Source organism: Entelurus aequoreus, linkage group LG17 (assembly GCF_033978785.1).
Source record: "Entelurus aequoreus isolate RoL-2023_Sb linkage group LG17, RoL_Eaeq_v1.1, whole genome shotgun sequence".
NCBI classification, from domain to species: Eukaryota; Metazoa; Chordata; class Actinopteri; order Syngnathiformes; family Syngnathidae; genus Entelurus; species Entelurus aequoreus.
In genome coordinates, this window is record NC_084747.1 from 24,148,792 (window position 1) to 24,169,976 (window position 21,185).

At 40.8% G+C, this 21,185-nt stretch overlaps 1 protein-coding gene across 5 annotated transcripts in view; it reads left to right on the forward strand.

Moving 5' to 3' along the window:
• Nucleotides 1-12,729, forward strand: part of LOC133632723 (sorting nexin-2-like) — a 32,850-nt gene extending 20,121 nt beyond the window's left edge. For 2 of the 5 annotated variants that reach the window (XM_062025342.1, XM_062025343.1), the window contains exons 13-15: nucleotides 8,108-8,188; nucleotides 9,059-9,226; nucleotides 9,506-12,729. In XM_062025342.1, the coding sequence (XP_061881326.1) occupies nucleotides 8,108-8,188; nucleotides 9,059-9,226; nucleotides 9,506-10,258 (1,002 nt within the window). In that variant the 3' untranslated portion in view covers nucleotides 10,259-12,729. Of the gene's footprint in view, nucleotides 1-8,107; nucleotides 8,189-9,033; nucleotides 9,227-9,505 lie in introns of all 5 variants that reach the window. The other 3 variants (XM_062025345.1, XM_062025346.1, XM_062025344.1) reach the window with 2 other exon arrangements.
• The last annotated feature ends 8,456 nt before the right edge of the window (nucleotides 12,730-21,185 follow it).

The following is a 21,185-nucleotide window of genomic DNA, read 5'->3' on the forward strand; positions in this document are numbered from 1 at the left end:
TGACTATTGTTGTTATTTGATGTTGATCACAGTCATGTGACATCATTCATATGCATGACTATTGTTGTTATTTGATGTTGATCACAGTCATGTGACATCATTCATATGCATGACTATTGTTGTTATTTGATGTTGATCACAGTCATGTGACATCATTTATATGCATGACTATTGTTGTTATTTGATGTTGATCACAGTCATGTGACATCATTCATATGCATGACTATTGTTGTTATTTGATGTTGATCACAGTCATGTGACATCATTCATATGCATGACTATTGTTGTGTTATTTATTTGATGTTGATCACAGTCAACTAGCAAGCAAAAATAATGCTATTTGACAGTTTAGCCACACTGCCCCCTGGGGGCCACACATCTACAAGACATTCATTCCTGATAAATAACATTTCATGTCATTTATTTGAATTTGATGGAATTGGGGGTTAAATCACCAAAATAATTCCAGAGCGCGGCCACCGCTGCTGCTCACTGCTCCCCAGTTTTACATAAACAAAGAGTTGTATATTCATAAATATAAAATGTTGAAGAGCGAAAGGGTCTAGGCTGAAGTTGAACACTTAAATACATTCACATTTATATGTAGATGATGTATCAGGACAGATCCATTAAGAGTTTGAGCAGAAATATGTCAAATAGGAATGAACTTTACACAATAAGACATTAACAAAATGATGTGTCACATGACTGGCTTTTGAAGTAATACCTTTGTGACATGAAAAAAACACAAGTAATGTAAAAAAAAAAAAGATGGTGTTTGGCTAATGAAGATGAAGTCTAATAAACAAGCTTTGTTCTTCTCTTGGTTCAGTACAACAGTTTGGCCAACAAAAATAAAGAGGAGTGACACCTCTCACATCGAATACACAATTTTCGCAGCCTGCGTTCAGTTGGATGAGGTAACGAAACATTTGAGCTAGTATTGATGTTATTTGAACACTGATACAGTTAAATAAAGGAGGAGGAAACAAGTTGTGACAACACATCACCTGCTGCAAAACATCAAATAGTTTTCTGTATACTTTTAGTGTGGGGACAATATTGTCCACACCTGTCTCCATCTAAACACAGCAGCGTCTCTTAAACACACGGCGGGAAGCGAGGGAAATGAGGTTAAACCAAGTGCTTGACTCCGTTTACTCCGAGGGGACATTTCTGGAGCAAAGTCTGTGTAGTTGGTCCGCCATGTGCGCATGTGCCTGACTTCCTGTTGCCTAAAATGCATTCATAAATGATTTTTTTCCGCTATTTAAAACATTAGACTGTATTACTAACTGTCCAAAATATTTGTCATAGTGCTTTTAATGTTTTATACATTTGACTAAATATTCCCATCCTGCTCTTAGTGATTGTTATATTAATACATATTTCCCATCATGCCTTCTGCTCCAGGAGATACAAGAGGTAGGCCTTCATCATCATCATGTTGACATTATTTCATGTCACCAAACAACATATTCATTTAGTTGTTTAATTGTTGTTAACTACATTCATGTCGTTGTTTACTAGTTGTTACCTACATTCATTTAGTTGTTAACTACATTCATGTCATTGTTTACTAGTTGTTACCTACATTCATTTAGTTGTTAGCTACATTCATGTCATTGTTTACTAGTTGTTACCTACATTAATTTAGTTGTTAACTACATTCATGTTGTTGTTTACTAGTTGTTAACTACATTCATTTAGTTGTTCACTAGTTGTTAACTACATTCATGTAGTTAACAACTAGTTGTTAACTACATTCATTTAATTGTTTACTAGTTAACTACATAATCTTGTTGTTTACTAGTTGTTAACTACATTAATTTAGTTGTTTACTAGTTGTTAAATGCATTAATTTAGTTGTTTAGTAGTGGTTAACTACATTCATTTGGTTGTTTAGTAGTTGGTAACTACATTCATTTAGTTTGTTTACTAGTTGTTAACTACATTCATTTAGTTGTTTACTAGTTAAGCACATTCATTTAATTGTTTACTAGTTAACTACATCATTTAGTTGTTTACTAGTTGTTAACTACATTCATTTAGTTGTTTACTAGTTGGTAACTACATTCATGTAGTTGTTTAGTAGTTGGTAACTACATTCATATAGTTGTTTACTAGTTGGTAACTACATTCATGTAGTTGTTTACTAGTTGGTAACTACATTCATGTAGTTGTTAATTACATTAATTTAGTTGTTTAATAGTTGTTAACTACATTCATGTAGTTGTTTACTAGTTGTTAACTACATTCATGTAGTTGTTAACTACATGAATGTAGTTGTTTACTAGTTGTTAACTACATTCGTTTAGTTTTTTACTCGTGAACTACATTAATTTAATTGTTTACTAGTTGTTAACTACATTCATGTAGTTGTTAACTACATTCATGTAGTTGTTTACTAGTTGTTAACTACATTTGTTTAGTTGTTTACTCGTTAACTACATTAATTTAGTTGTTTACTATTTGTTAACTACATTCATTTGGTTGTTTACTAGTTGGTAACTACATTCATTTAGTTGTTTACTAGTTGTTAACTACATGCATTTAATTGTTTACTAGTTGTTAACTACATTAATGTAGTTGTTTACTAGTTGGTAACTACATTCATTTAGTTGTTTACTAGTTGGTAACTACATTATTTTAGTTGTTAACTACAGGGTTCGTATGTGGGCTTAAAAACCTTGCAAATGCTTGGTTTTTAATATTGTATATATGACCTTCACAGTGCACACAAATGACATATGACCTTCACAGTGCACACAAATGACATATGACCTTCACAGTGCACACAAATGACATATGACCTTCACAGTGCACACAAATGACATATGACCTTCACAGTGCACACAAATGACATATGACCTTCACAGTGCACACAAATGACATATGACCTTCACAGTGCACACATATGACCTTCACAGTGCACACAAATGACATATGACCTTCACAGTGCACACAAATGACATATGACCTTCACAGTGCACACATATGACCTTCACAGTGCACACACATGACATATGACCTTCACAGTGCTAACAAATGACATATGACCTTCACACTGCACACAAATGACATATGACCTTCACAGTGCACACAAATGACATATGACCTTCACAGTGCACACAAATGACATATGACCTTCACAGTGCACACAAATGACATATGACCTTCACAGTGCACACAAATGACATATGACCTTCACAGTGCACACAAATGACATATGACCTTCACAGTGCACACATATGACCTTCACAGTGCACACAAATGACATATGACCTTCACAGTGCACACAAATGACATATGACCTTCACAGTGCACACATATGACCTTCACAGTGCACACACATGACATATGACCTTCACAGTGCTAACAAATGACATATGACCTTCACACTGCACACAAATGACATATGACCTTCACAGTGCACACAAATGACATATGACCTTCACAGTGCACACAAATGACATATGACCTTCACAGTGCACACAAATGACATATGACCTTCACAGTGCACACAAATGACATATGACCTTCACAGTGCACACATATGACCTTCACAGTGCACACAAATGACATATGACCTTCACAGTGCTAACAAATGACATATGACCTTCACACTGCACACAAATGACATATGACCTTCACAGTGCACACAAATGACATATGACCTTCACAGTGCACACAAATGACATATGACCTTCACAGTGTAAACAAATGACATATGACCTTCACAGTGCACACAAATGACATATGACCTTCACAGTGCACAAAAATGACATATGACCTTCACAGTGCACACATATGACCTTCACAGTGCACACAAATGACATATGACCTTCACAGTGCTAACAAATGACATATGACCTTCACAGTGCACACAAATGACATATGACCTTCACAGTGCACACAAATGACATATGACCTTCACAGTGCACACAAATGACATATGACCTTCACAGTGCACACAAATGACATATGACCTTCACAGTGCACACAAATGACATATGACCTTCACAGTGTAAACAAATGACATATGACCTTCACAGTGCACACAAATGACATATGACCTTCACAGTGCACACAAATGACATATGACCTTCACAGTGCTAACAAATGACATATGACCTTCACAGTGCACACAAATGACATATGACCTTCACAGTGCACACAAATGACATATGACCTTCACAGTGCACACAAATGACCTTCACAGTGCACATAAATGACATATGACCTTCACAGTGCACACAAATGACATATGACCTTCACACTGCACACAAATGACATATGACCTTCACAGTGCACACAAATGACATATGACCTTCACAGTGCACACAAATGACATATGACCTTCACAGTGCACACATATGACCTTCACAGTGCACACATATGACCTTCACAGTGCATACAAATGACATATGACCTTCACAGTGCACACATATGACCTTCACAGTGCACACAAATGACATATGACCTTCACAGTGCACACAAATGACATATGACCTTCACAGTGCACACATATGACCTTCACAGTGCACACAAATGACATATGACCTTCACAGTGCACACATATGACCTTCACAGTGCACACAAATGACATATGACCTTCACAGTGCACACATATGACCTTCACAGTGCACACAAATGACATATGACCTTCACAGTGCACACGTATGACCTTTACAGTGCACACAAATGACATACGACCTTCACAGTGCACACAATTGACATATGACCTTCACAGTGCACACAAATGACATGACCTTCACAGTGCACACAAATGACATATGACCTTCACAGTGCACACAAATGACATGACCTTCACAGTGCACACAAATGACATATGACCTTCACAGTGCACACATATGACCTTCACAGTGTAAACAAATTACATATGACCTTCAAAGTGCACACAATTGACATATGACCTTCACAGTGCACACAAATGACATATGACCTTCACAGTGTAAACAAATGACATATGACCTTCAAAGTGCAAACATATGACATATGACCTTCACAGTGCACACAAATGACATATGACCTTCACAGTGCACACAAATGACATATGACCTTCACAGTGCACACAAATGACATATGACCTTCACAGTGCACACAAATGACATATGACCTTCACAGTGCACACAGACATATGACCTTCAAAGTGCAAACAAATGGCATGACCTTCACAGTGCACACAAATGACATATGACCTTCACAGTGCACACAAAGGACATATGACCTTCACAGTGCAAACAAATGACATATGACCTTCACAGTGCACACAAATGACATATGACCTTCACAGTGCAAACAAATGACATGACCTTCACAGTGCACACAAATGACATATGACCTTCACAGTGCACACAAATGACATATGACCTTCACAGTGCACACAATTGACATATGACCTTCACAGTGCACACAAATGACATATGACCTTCACAGTGTAAACAAATGACATATGACCTTCAAAGTGCAAATATATGACATATGACCTTCACAGTGCACACAAATGACATATGACCTTCACAGTGCACACAAATGACATATGACCTTCACAGTGCACACAAATGACATATGACCTTCACAGTGCACACAGACATATGACCTTCAAAGTGCAAACAAATGGCATGACCTTCACAGTGCACACAAATGACATATGACCTTCACAGTGCACACAAAGGACATATGACCTTCACAGTGCACACAAATGACATATGACCTTCACAGTGCACACAGACATATGACCTTCAAAGTGCAAACAAATGGCATGACCTTCACAGTGCACACAAATGACATATGACCTTCACAGTGCACACAAAGGACATATGACCTTCACAGTGCACACAAATGACATATGACCTTCACAGTGCACACAAATGACATATGACCTTCACAGTGCACACAAATGTCACCATTGTCACACTAGTTAAGTACATGTATTTCATTGCAACTACCACACTACTAATAAAGACTACTAGTAATTATCACTACCATTATAACTACAACTAAGCGGTACAAAATGGATGGATGGATAGTTCAACATTGTCACACTAGTTAAGTACATGTATTTCAATGTAACTACCATGGTACTAATAAAGACCAGTAGTAATGATGACTACTATTATAACTACTACTAGTTCAACATGACCGCACTATTTAAGTACATGTATTTCATTGCAACTACCACACTACTAATAAAGACTACTAGTAATGATGACTGCCATTATAACTACTACTAGTTCACCATTGTCACACTAGTTAAGTACCTGTATTTCATTGTAACTACCATGATACTAATAAAGACTACTAGTAATGATGACTACTATTATAACTACTACTAGTTCAACATGATCGCACTATTTAAGTACATGTATTTCATTGCAACTACCATGGTACTAATAAAGACTACTAGTAATGATGACTACTAATATAACTACTACTAGTCCAACATGATCACACTAGTTAAGTACATGTATTTCATTGTAACTACCATGGTACTAATAAAGACTATTAGTAATGATGACTACTAATATAACTACTACTAGTCCAACATGATCACACTAGTTAAGTACATGTATTTCATAGCAACTACTATGGTACTAATAAAGACTATTAGTAATGATGACTACTATTGTAACTACTACTAGTTCAACATGATCACACTATTTAAGTACATGTATTTCATTGCAACTACCATGGTACTAATAAAGACTATTAGTAATGATGACTACTAATATAACTACTACTAGTTCAACATGATCACACTATTTAAGTACATGTATTTCATTGCAACTACCATGGTACTAATAAAGACTATTAGTAATGATGACTACTAATATAACTACTACTAGTTCAACATGATCACACTAGTTAAGTACATGTATTTCATTGCAACTACCATGGTACTAATAAAGACTACTAGTAATAACTACTATTCATTCATTCATACAAGTGTGGCCTAGTGGCCTGTTGATGTACTGCAGCCTTTTCATCAAACTCAATGTGTGATGATGATGGTGATTAGTATGATGGTGATGATTAGTATGATGATGATGGTGATGACGTATGATGATGATGATGATGATTAGTATGATGGTGATGATTAGTATGATGATGATGGTGATGACGTATGATGATGATGATGATGATTAGTATGATGGTGATGATTAGTATGATGATGATGGTGATGACGTATGATGATGATGATGATGATTAGTATGATGGTGATGATTAGTATGATGATGATGGTGATGACGTATGATGGTGATGATGGTGATTAGTATGATGATGGTGATGATTAGTATGATGATGATGGTGATGATGTATGATGGTGATGATGGTGATTAGTATGATGATGGTGATGATTAGTATGATGATGATGGTGATGATGTATGATGGTGATGATGGTGATTAGTATGATGATGGTGATGATTAGTATGATGATGATAATGGTGATGATTAGTATGATGATGATGGTGATGATGATTAGTATGATGGTGATGATGGTGATTAGTATGATGATGAGGATGATTAGTATGATGATGATGGTGATGATGATTAGTATGATGATGATTAGTATGATGATGATGGTGATGATGTATGATGGTGATGATGGTGATTAGTATGATGATGGTGATGATTAGTATGATGATGATGATGGTGATGATTAGTATGATGATGGTGATGGTGATTAGTATGATGATGATGGTGATGATTAGTATGATGATGAGGATGATGATTAGTATGATGATGATGGTGATGATGATTAGTATGATGGTGATGATGATGATTAGTATGATGATGATTATTAGTATGATGGTGATGATGATGATTAGTATGATGATGATTATTAGTATGATGATGGTGATGATGATCAGTATGATGGTGATGATGATGATTAGTATGATGATGATGGTGATGATGTATGATGGTGATGATGGTGATGATTAGTATGATGATGATGATGGCGATGATTAGTATGATGATGGTGATGATGATGATTAGTATGATGGTGAGGATGATTAGTATGATGATGATGGTGATGATGATTAGTATGATGATGATGACTAAGTGTGTGTTGGTCCTACAGTTGGAGGTGAAAGTCCAACAGGGCGAGCGAGACTTTGAGAAGATTTCTGGAAGTATTCGCCGAGAAGTGGGACGCTTTGAGGTGAGGCGCTTTAGTCACATTAGTCACCTACTTCCTAGTAACATGTCACCTACTTCCTAGTAACATGTCACCTACTTCCTAGTAACATGTCACCTACTTCCTAGTAACATGTCACCTACTTCCTAGTAACATGTCACCTACTTCCTGGTAGCATGTCACCTACTTCCTAGTAACATGTCACCTACTTCCTAGTAACATGTCACCTACTTCCTGGTAGCATGTCACCTACTTCCTAGTAACATGTCACCTACTTCCTAGTAACATGTCACCTAGTTCCTAGTAGCATGTCACCTAGTTCCTAGTAACATGTCACCTAGTTCCTAGTAGCATGTCACTTAGTTCCTGGTAACATGTCACCTACTTCCTAGTAGCATGTCACCTACTTCCTAGTAACATGTCACCTAGTTCCTAGTAGCATGTCACCTACTTCCTAGTAACATGTCACCTAGTTCCTAGTAGCATGTCACCTAGTTCCTAGTAACATGTCACCTAGTTCCTAGTAGCATGTCACTTAGTTCCTGGTAACATGTCACCTACTTCCTAGTAGCATGTCACCTACTTCCTAGTAACATGTCACCTAGTTCCTAGTAACATGTCACCTAGTTCCTAGTAGCATGTCACTTAGTTCCTGGTAACATGTCACCTACTTCCTAGTAGCATGTCACCTACTTCCTAGTAACATGTCACCTAGTTCCTAGTAGCATGTCACCTACTTCCTAGTAACATGTCACCTAGTTCCTAGTAACATGTCACCTAGTTCCTAGTAGCATGTCACTTAGTTCCTGGTAGCGTGTCGCCTAGTTCCTAGTAACATGTCACCTACTTCCTAGTAACATGTCACCTAGTTCCTAGTAACAACGGTGTGTGCAGAGGGAACGTGTCAGCGACTTCAAGAAGTTCTTCATCAAGTACTTGGAGGTCCTCGTGAGTACACAACAACAGGTAATACAGTGCACACAACAACAGGTAATACAGTACACACAACAACAGGTAATACAGTACACACAACAACAGGTAATACAGTACACACAACAACAGGTAATACAGTACACACAACAAGTAATACAGTACACACAACAAGTAATACAGTACACACAACAACAGGTAATACAGCACACACAACAGGTAATACAGCGCACACAACAAGTAATACAGTACACACAACAAATAATACAGTACACACAACAGGTAATACAGTACACACAACAGGTAATACAGTGCACACAACAAGTAATACGGTACACACAACAAGTAATACAGTACACACAACAGGTAATACAGCACACACAACAGGTAATACAGCACACACAACAACAGGTAATACAGTACACACAACAACAGGTAATACAGTACACACAACAAGTAATACAGTACACACAACAAGTAATACAGTACACACAACAGGTAATACAGCACACACAACAGGTAATACAGCGCACACAACAAGTAATACAGTACACACAACAAATAATACAGTACACACAACAGGTAATACAGTACACACAACAGGTAATACAGTGCACACAACAAGTAATACAGTACACACAACAAGTAATACAGTACACACAACAGGTAATACAGTACACACAACAGGTAATACAGTGCACACAACAAGTAATACGGTACACACAACAAGTAATACAGCACACACAACAGGTAATACAGCACACACAACAACAGGTAATACAGTACACACAACAACAGGTAATACAGTACACACAACAAGTAATACAGTACACACAACAAGTAATACAGTACACACAACAGGTAATACAGCACACACAACAGGTAATACAGCGCACACAACAAGTAATACAGTACACACAACAAATAATACAGTACACACAACAGGTAATACAGTACACACAACAGGTAATACAGTGCACACAACAAGTAATACAGTACACACAACAAGTAATACAGTACACACAACAGGTAATACAGCACACACAACAACAGGTAATACAGTACACACAACAACAGGTAATACAGTACATACAACAACAGGTAATACAGTACACACAACAACAGGTAATACAGTACACACAACAACAGTATAATATAATATAATAAAGTACAACAACAAGTAATAAAGTACAACAACAAGTAATACAGTACAACAGGTAATAAAGTACACAACAACAACCACAAGTAATAGAGTACAACAACAAGTAATAGAGTACAACAGCAAGTAATAGAGTACAACACCAGGTAATACAGTACAACAAGTAATACAGTACACAACAACAACAAATAAGTACAACAACAAGTAATACAGTACACAACAACAAGTAATACAGTACAACAACAGGTAATACAGTACAACAACAGGTAATAGAGTACAACAACAAGTAATACAGTACAACAACAAGTAATACAGTACAACAGGTAATACAGTACAACAACAGGTAATAGAGTACAACAACAAGTAATACAGTACAACAACAAGTAATACATTACACACAACAACAACAACAACAAGTAATACAGTACACACGAAAAGTAATACAGTACACACAACAACAAGTAATACAGTACACAACAACAACAAGTAATACAGTACACAACAACAACAAGTAATAGAGTACAACAACAGGTAATACAGTACACACAACAAGTAATACAGTACACACAACAAGTAATACATTACACACAACAACAACAAGTAATACAGTACAACAACAGGTAATACAGTACAACTAGCGTTTAGGTAATAGAATACTACAACAAGTAATAGAGTACAACAATAAGTAATACAGTACAACAACAAGTAATAGAGTACAACAACAGTTAACACAGTACAACTACAGGTAATAGAGTACAACAACAAGTAATAGAGTACAACAACAGGTAATACAGTACAACTGCAGGTAATAGAGTACAACAACAAGTAATAGAGTACAACAACAGGTAATACAGTACAACTGCAGGTAATAGAGTACAACAACAAGTAATAGAGTACAACAACAGGTAATACAGTACAACAGGTAATACAGTACAACAACAAGTAATAGAGTACAACAACAAGTAATAAAGTACAACAACAGGTAATACAGTACAACTACAGGTAATAGAGTACAACAAGTAATAAAGTACAACAACAAGTAATAAAGTACAACAACAATTAATACAGTACAACTACAGGTAATAGAGTACAACAACAAGTAATTGAGTACAACTACAGGTAATAGAGTACAACAACAGGTAATAGAGTACAACAACAAGTAATACAGTACAACAACAGGTAATAGAGTACAACAACAGGTAATACAGTACACAACAACAGGTAATACAGTACAACAACAAGTAGTACAGTACAAAAACAGTTAACACAGTACAACTACAGGTAATAGAGTACAACAACAAGTAATTGAGTACAACTACAGGTAATAGAGTACAACAACAGGTAATAGAGTACAACAACAAGTAATACAGTACAACAACAGGTAATAGAGTACAACAACAGGTAATACAGTACACAACAACAGGTAATACAGTACAACAACAAGTAATACAGTACAAAAACAGTTAACACAGTACAATTACAGGTAATAGAGTACAACAACAAGTAATAGAGTACAACAACAGGTAATACAGTACAACAGGTAATACAGTACAACAACAAGTAATAGAGTACAACAACAAGTAATAAAGTACAACAACAAGTAATAAAGTACAACAACAGGTAATACAGTACAACTACAGGTAATACAGTACAACAACAAGTAATAAAGTACAACAACAAGTAATAAAGTGCAACAACAATTAATACAGTACAACTACAGGTAATAGAGTACAACAACAGGTAATAGAGTACAAGTACAGGTAATAGAGTACAACAACAAGTAATAGAGTACAACAACAAGTAATAAATTACACAGGTGACTAGAAAGTAGTTGATGACACAAACGTCGTACAGGTCATCAAATACTGGGAGGCCTTCTTACCAGAAGCCAAGGCCATCTCTTAAACACAGCGACCCACAATGCACCTGGGCACTTCAGCACTTCCTGTCGGCCTCTTCTTCCTGCTCACAAGATGGCCGCCCTTTGATTCCTGTCACCTGACCAAGGTGGAGAAGGCCCCGCCCACTGATGACATCATTGTAAAGCTAGCGTGCTAGCCCACTTGGAGAATGCTAACTAGCTAGCGTTAGAATCATTGCTGCTAGCATGACATGCTAACACTCTGTTAGCTCTTCTTTTACTTTTTCTACTTTTAGTTTTACTTTAAGTTTTACTTTTAGTTCTACTTTTAGTTCTACTTTTAGTTTTACTTTTAGTTCCACTTTTAGTTTTACTTTTAGTTTTACTTTTAGTTCTACTTTTAGTTTTACTTTTAGTTCTACTTTTAGTTTTACTTTTAGTTCTACTTTTAGTTCTACTTTTAGTTTAACTTTTAGTCCTACTTTTAGTTCTACTTTTAGTTTTACTTTTAGTTCTACTTTTAGTTTAACTTTTAGTCCTACTTTTAGTTCTACTTTTAGTTTTACTTTTAGTTCTACTTTTAGTTTTACTTTTAGTTCCACTTTTAGTTTTACTTTTAGTTCTACTTTTAGTTCTACTTTTAGTTTTACTTTTAGTTCTACTTTTAGTTTGACTTTTAGTTCTACTTTTAGTTTTACTTTTAGTTCTACTTTTAGTTTAACTTTTAGTCCTACTTTTAGTTCTACTTTTAGTTTTACTTTTAGTTCTACTGTTAGTTTAACTTTTAGTCCTACTTTTAGTTTTACTTTTTGTTCTACTTTTAGTTTTACTTTTAGTCCTACTTTTAGTTTTACTTTTAGTTCTACTTTTAGTTCTACTTTTAGTTTTACTTTTAGTTCCACTTTTAGTTTTACTTTTAGTTCTACTTTTAGTTTTACTTTTAGTTCTACTTTTAGTTCTACTTTTAGTTTTACTTTTAGTTCCACTTTTAGTTTTACTTTTAGTTCTACTTTTAGTTTTACTTTTAGTTTTACTTTTAGTCCTACTTTTAGTTTTACTTTTAGTTCTACTTTTAGTTTTACTTTTAGTCCTACTTTTAGTACAACTTTTAGTCCTACTTTTAGTTCTACTTTTAGTTCTACTTGTAGTTTTACTTTTAGTTCTACTTTTAGTTTTACTTTTAGTTCTACTTTTAGTTTTACTTTTAGTCCTACTTTTAGTTTTACTTTTAGTTCTACTTTTAGTTTTACTTTTAGTTCTACTTTTAGTTTTACTTTTAGTTCCAGTTTTAGTTTTACTTTTAGTTCTACTTTTAGTTGTACTTCCACTTCTTTGTGCACTTTTTCTCTCTTGAAAAGAAGTGCTAGGCTAACAAGCAGCTAGCTATGTGTGAGGTGATTGAAATGAAGGACATTTGAATTATTTTTCATTTGATTTGATTCCAACTTTGAACTATAATAATTTTTTTTATGTTTGCCAATCATGAAAATATTTTTTTTATGTTTAGTTTTGAAAAATGACAATTAAAGAATGTTTTATCATCATTTTTCACTTCTTCATTCTTTTGTTACAACTTAGGCTTAGTACATGCTAACATTGACCTTTTCATGCTTCCTAGTATAGTACATGCTAACATTGACCTTTTTATACTTAGTAGTGTAGTACTGTACTATACTACTAAGTATAAAAAGGTCAATGTTAGCATGTACTATTAGTACGGGTGTTTGTATGTATATTCACCAGGATATAAAATACATAACTCGCACTGATCTTAACCACAATGACCTTGAATCTGTGTGGGCGGAAATCAAATTTAAAAACGCTAAGCTGGTACTAATAGGGACTGTTTACAGACCCCCTAATCAGTGATTTCTATGGTGCTCTCGAGGAGTGCTTGGCTGGTGTAGACAATGTGGAGAAAATTATAACTGGAGATCTGAACACAGATATTCAACGCAGAGATGTGCCTGTCTTCAAATTTTACAGCAAGCTTTGTAATCGGCACAGTCTCTCCCAACTAATAACACTACCCACAAGGGTGTGTGATTCCACCCAATCAACCATAGATCTCATTCTCACATCAGACCGGCCTAACATAAAAAAATAGTGGGGTCATGATCTGTGGTCTTAGCGACCACTATCTAACCTTCTGCACCCGCAAAATAGCTAAACACAAAGCCAACAGCCACATAACAGCTCAATCCAGATCCCTTAACCCTTGTGTGGTGTTCATATTGTTGTTACTCAGCCAGTGTTTGTCGGTCTGATGGACCCGTTGCATTTTGTGGCTTTTAATGCCTCACAATCAAACACTTTTTTGTTAAAATACTGAACAAGTGTTTACCTTATCCCAAAAAACATGTGAAGTGAAGTGAATTATATTTATATAGCGCTTTTCTCTAGTGACTCAAAGCGCTTTACATAGTGAAACCCAATATCTAAGTTACATTTAAACCAGTGTGGGTGGCACTGGGAGCAGGTGGGTAAAGTGTCTTGCCCAAGGACACAACGGCAGTGACTAGGATGGCGGAAGCGGGAATCGAACCTGGAACCCTCAAGTTGCTGGCACGGCCACTCTACCAACCGAGCTATAGCGCCCGGCTGGTAAAGGAATACATTGTCTCCGGACTTCCCCCCACATTCGACCCATACCAGTTTGCTTATCGCCCTAACCGCTCCACAGAGGACGCCATCTCCTCTGCACTCCACCTGAGCTTAGAACATCTGGAAGGAAAGGACACACACGTGGGGATGTTGTTCCTGGACTTCAGCTCAGCATTCAACACCATCATCCCGCAGCACTTGGTGAGCAAACTGGCCCCCCTTGGATTCAGTACCCCCCTATGCAACTGGCTGCTTGACTTCCTCACAGACAGACCCCAGTCTGTGAGAGTGGGCAACAACACTTCCAGTGCCAGCTCCCTGAGCACCGCCTCCCCCCAGGGCTGCGTCCTGAGTCCGCTGCTGTTCACGTGGATGACCCATGACTGCTGCACCAGGTCCACTACTGACCACATTGTGAAGTACACAACAGTAGTGGGCCTCATCCGTGGCAACAACGACATGGACTACAGGGAGGAGGTGAAACATCTGGTTGACTGGTGCAGAACCAACAACCTGGTCCTGAACATCGACAAGACCAAGGAGATCATTGTCGACTTCAGGAAGCACCAGTCCAGCTACGCTCCACTCTGCATCAACGACACAGCGGTGGAGATGGTAAGCAGCACCAAGTTCCTGGGGGTGCAGATAACTGACAATATGACCTGGTCCCTAAACACCGGAGCTCTTGTAAAAAGAGCTCAGCAGCTCATGCACTTTCTGCGACGGATGAAAAGAGCACAGCTCCCTCCCCCCATTCTCAGCACATTCTACAGAGGCACTATAGAGAGCCTGCTGACCAACAACATCTCTGTCTGGACTGGAGCCTGCAGTGCCTCAGACTGGAAGTCTCTCCAGAGAGTGGTGAGGACGGCGGAAAAGATGATCAGGACTCCTCTTCCTCCTGTCATGACTAGGTCTTTGGCGTGGTTTGCTCTCCCGAGGTGCAAAAGAATTGGAACGGACGTGGCGTGCAGGTAAAGACATAGTTTAATTATTACTATAAACTCAAACAAAAGGTACAAACAAAAGGCGCTCACAGCGGAGGTAAAAAACTTGACTAGAAAACAAAAGGCGCGCACAATGGCGGAGAACTATGAACATTAAACAAACAAAAACTTACGTGACAAGAGATGAAACAAGAACTAACGTGACAAGGAACTGTGGACATGGCATGAATGGGTGATGTCGCCAGGACGAACAACAGAAACAGAAAAGCCTATATAGTGACATGATAAGTGAAAACAGGTGCGTGTCTAACTGTGAACAGGTGCGTGACATGACAATGTGAAAACGTGAGACAGGTGTGTGTGAGTCCAAACGTGGAACAGGTGAAACTAATGGTTGCTATGGTGACAAACAAAACCAGGAAGTGAAACAAGGAACTAAGGAAGTGTCCAAAAAACAAAACAGCACATGGCCAAACAAAAACATGAACACAGACATGACAGAACCCCCCCCTTACGGACAGATCCCAGATGTCCAAAAACAAAAAATAGGATCAAGAGTCATGGGAGGGGGGGAGGGGGACATGGCGGTGGGTCGCCAGACCAGGTGTCCCCGAATCCACCGGGGCAGGATCAGGTGGCGGCGACGCGTAGATCGCCGCTGTACCTGACGAGGTGGGCGACCCGGGAATGGCCATATCCATGGCCGATGAGGTGGGCGCACTTGGCGTGGCGGACGACCAGGCTGTGGCCACCTTCGTGGCAGACGAGGAGGCAGGCGCGTCGTCATCATGGCAGGCGGCGAAGTTTGGCGTGGCGCGTCAGGCGGCGAAGCTTGGCGTGGCGCGTCAGGCGGCGAAGCTTGGCGTGGCGCGTCAGGCGGCGAAGCTTGGCGTGGCGCGTCAGGCGGCGAAGCTTGGCGTGGCGCGTCAGGCGGCGAAGCTTGGCGTGGCGCGTCAGGCGGCGAAGCTTGGCGTGGCGGGTCTTGGTCTTGGCGTGGGTCTTGGTCTTGGAGAGGGTCTTGGTCTTGGCGAGGGTCTGGGTCTTGGCGAGGGTCTGGGTCTTGGTCTTGGCATGGTTGGTCTTGGACTTGGTCTTGGTCACTTGGCGGTTCTTGGTCTTGGTCACTTGGCGGATCTTGGTCTAGGTCACTTGGCGGTTCTTGGTCACTTGGCGGTTCTTGGTCACTTGGCGGTTCTTGGTCTTGGTCACTTGGTGGGTCTTGGTCACTTGGCGGTTCTTGGTCTTGGTCACTTGGCGGGTCTTGGTCTTGGCTTTGGTCTTGGCGTGGGGCAGCCACGGGCGGCACTTGGCGGCGTGGGGCAGCCACGGGCGGCACTTGGCGGCGTGGGGCAGCCACGGGCGGCACTTGGCGGCGTGGGGAAGCCACGGGCGGCACTTGGCGGCGTGGGGAAGCCACGGGCGGCACTTGGCGGCGTGGGGCAGCCACGGGCGGTACTTGGCGGCGTGGGGCAGCCACGGGCGGCACTTGGCGGCGTGGGGCAGCCACGGGCGGCACTTGGCGGCGTGGGGCAGCCACGGGCGGCACTTGGCGGCGTGGGGCAGCCACGGGCGGCACTTGGCGGCGTGGGGCAGCCACGGGCGGCACTTGGCGGCGTGGGGCTGCGACTGGCGGCACTTGGCGGCGTGGGGCTGCGACTGGCGGCGCTTGGCGTGGAGCAGGTACTGGCGGCGCTTGGCGTGGAGCAGGTACTGGTGGCGCTTGGCGTGGAGCAGGTACTGGTGGCGCTTGGCGTGGAGCAGGTACTGGCGGCGCTTGGCGTGGAGCAGGTACTGGCGGCGCTTGGCGTGGAGCAGGTACTGGCGGCGCTTGGCGTGGAGCAGGTACTGGCGGCGCTTGGCGTGGAGCAGGTACTGGTGGCGCTTGGCGTGGAGCAGGTAGATCTTGGCATGGTCGAAAAACTGGTGGTGGTGGTCGTGCTGGTGGCTGTGGCTTGGCAGGTCGAAAGACAGGTGGTGGGGGTCGTGCTGGAGGCTGTGGCTTGGCGTGACGATGCTGACCCACCCCACCTGAACAATTCCCAGCCCTAGCCCCCCCCTCAAGGAGCGGATCCCAGACGCGCTCCCCGCGGTCTGGAACCGTCTTTTGGGGTGGGCGGAGGGGGTTCAGGAGGAGGGCAGAATCCTCCCCTCTAAATTGTCCAAAAGGTCTTTCGTTCCCCCCCACCTGGGCTTTTGTGGGTGAAAAAAAAATTTCTGACTTGGGCGTGGCATGAGTCCTGGGGGGCGGGGCATGAAAATTGGGTGACTGTGATTGACAGGATCTGATTTCTAAAAACATGTCTTGGTAATATTTAATCATGGATTTAGAGTCTTTGGTTGGATGTGGCTGACAAGAAAAAGAGTTCAGGGGAAAAAAATCCATGACGTCACCCACTGGCAACGGCGTGACGTCGTCCTGGGGAAGCCGGGCTGGCTGCAGCTCGTTTCCGCCCGGAGGGGGAGGAGCTTGCGGGAACGATGCGTCCTTTCCAATGCTTGTGGAAGCCCTCCCTGACGTCCTTCGTTGGGAGCGGCGCTTCCGGGACTGCGGTGACGCAGCGCCATCCTCGGACCAAAGGGAGCTGATCGGCACCAGTTTGCCGGTCGGACCCCACATGAGATCCCTGCGCTCCATGGGGGAATGGCGGAGTGTCTCGGCTTCCATGGCGCGCAGGACCTCCCACGTTACCTCGTCAAAATTGTCCCATTTTTTTGCGGGAGAGCTCTCGTGCTGGCGACATCTGTCATGACTAGGTCTTTGGCGTGGTTTGCTCTCCCGTGGTGCAAAAGAATTGGAACGGACGTGGCGTGCAGGTAAAGACATAGTTTAATTATTACTATAAACTCAAACAAAAGGTACAAACAAAAGGCGCTCACAGCGGAGGTAAAAAACTTGACTAGAAAACAAAAGGCGCGCACAATGGCGGAGAACTATGAACATTAAACAAACAAAAACTTACGTGACAAGAGATGAAACAAGAACTAACGTGACAAGGAACTGTGGACATGGCATGAATGTATGATGTCGCCAGGACGAACAACAGAAACAGAAAAGCCTATATAGTGACATGATAAGTGAAAACAGGTGCGTGACTAACTGTGAACAGGTGCGTGACATGACTGTGAAAACGTGAGACAGGTGTGTGTGAGTCCAAACGTGGAACAGGTGAAACTAATGGTTGCTATGGTGACAAACAAAACCAGGAAGTGAAACAAGGAACTAAGGAAGTGTCCAAAAAACAAAACAGCACATGGCCAAACAAAAACATGAACACAGACATGACACCTCCTATCCAGGAGATGGCAAAAAGCCGCTGCCTGACCAGGGCTCAGGAAATCTGCAGAGACTCCTCCCACCCCCACCAAGGACTGTTTTCACTGCTGGACTCTAGAAAGAGGTTCCGCAGGCTCCGAAGCAGAACCTCCAGGTTCTGTAACAGCTTCTTCCCTCAGGCCGTAAGACTCTTGAACGCATCATAATATTCCCCTCAATTCCCCCCCCAAAATGGATGAACTGGCTGGAATATAAAGACAATATAACATACATCCATAAACGTAGATGCATATGCAAAAGTGCAATACATTTATCTGTACAGTAATCTATTTATTTATATCTGCACCTTATTTCTTTTTTATCCTGCACAACCACGAGCTAATGCAACGAAATTTAGTTCTTATCTGTACTGTGAAGTTCAAATTTGAACGACAATAAAAAGTAAGTCTAAGTCTAAGACCAACAAACACTGGCTGAGTAACAACAACATGAACGTTGCATGGAAAATTCTCTGCCAGTTTCTGCATCCCACAGGGATTCTTATTTTGTGTTTCTGCACCTGCGCTTCCCACACAAGGTTGCAACATTGTTTGTCAACACTGTCAGCTCTCATTTTGTCGCACATTTGACCCTCTGATGTTCTGTGTACCTACACTCTGTCCTACCCCTGTCTAGGCTGCGTGTGTGTGTGTGTGGTACACAGAACATCAATTTCCACACTTCTATAGCCCTGGGTCTAGTGGACCCGAACATCTTATATGTAATAGAAATGTGTAGGGGGGGTGTATGGTGTGTGTTCATTAAATATGTATTCTGATATATGTTCTTCACATAAAATGAGCCAAAGACAGTGAGTCTCAGTTTGAAAAATTTATTAATTGTATCATTTTTCTTTTAATAAAAATCGAAAACGGGTCCCACAGACCCGAACACCACACAAGGGTTAAAAAATACTCCAGTGATAATTTCAATTTAAATTAGGTGAGTGGGACTGGTCCCCTGTGCTCGCGAGCAACCTGGTCGATGTCGCTTGGGATCGCTTCAAAACGGCGTTCCTAATGATACTAAATGATATGGCTCCCGTGAAAACAGTCAGGATCAAAGCCCGCTCCGAACCGTGGATGAATCCGGACCTATTAGCTGCCATAAAAGACAGAGACAGAAAATACTCCGAATACCAAAAGTGTAAAACCGAAGTAGATAAACAACCCAATAATAAAAACCTCAAATCACTCCTTCCAACTCTCAAAAAGCAATGCAATAAATTAAGAAATAAGACAACCAACCTGACTAAGTCCTTTAAAAAAATTACATCCATCCATCTTCTTCCGCTTATCCGAGGTCGGGTTGCGGGGGCAGCAGCCTAAGCAGGGAAGCCCAGACTTCCCTCTCCCCAGCCACTTCGTCCAGCTCTTCCCGGGGGATCCCGAGGCGTTCCCAGGCCAGCCGGGAGACATAGTCTTCCCAACGTGTCCTGGGTCTTCCCCGTGGCCTCCTACCAGTCGGACGTGTTCGCGACAAAATAGAGGAAAACACAAATAAGCCACGTGAACTCTGGAAAATCCTCAACAACCAGCTTCCTGGTTGCAGCCAGAAACTTAAAACCAGACTCACCAACATCAACATCAAGGAGGGTGACTCCCTCATTACAGACAAAATGGAGGTAGTAAGCAGACTTAACACCTTTTTCAGCAGCATAGCCACAACTCTTGTCAACAAGCTGTCCCACCACTCTGGTCGCTTTGGTGTAGAACACATTAAAGCCTTCTGCAGAAAGCTAGGAGTATCCAACGACGATTTCAAATTAGAAATGGTCTCAGCTGATAAGGTGCTTAAAAAATTGAGCGCGCTCCACCCAAACAAGGCCACCGGCCTTGACAATATCCCCTCCAGATTCCTCAGGGACTCTGCCTCCACCATTGCCCCTATCATCACGCACATAATAAACCTATCAATTACACAAGGCCAAGTACCAAAAGATTTCAAGATAGCAAGAGTAACTCCCCTCTTTAAAAAAGGAAGCAAATTAGAACCTGGCAACTATCGACCTGTTTCTATTCTCAGTTCCATTTCCAAAGTAATGGAGAAAATTAGGGATGTCTGATATTATCGGACTGCCGATATTATCGGCTGATAAATGCTTTAAAATGTAATATCAGAAATTATTGGTATCGGTTTCAAAAAGTAAAATGTATGACTTTTTAAAAGGCCGCTGTGTACACGGCCGTAGGGAAAAGTACAGAGCG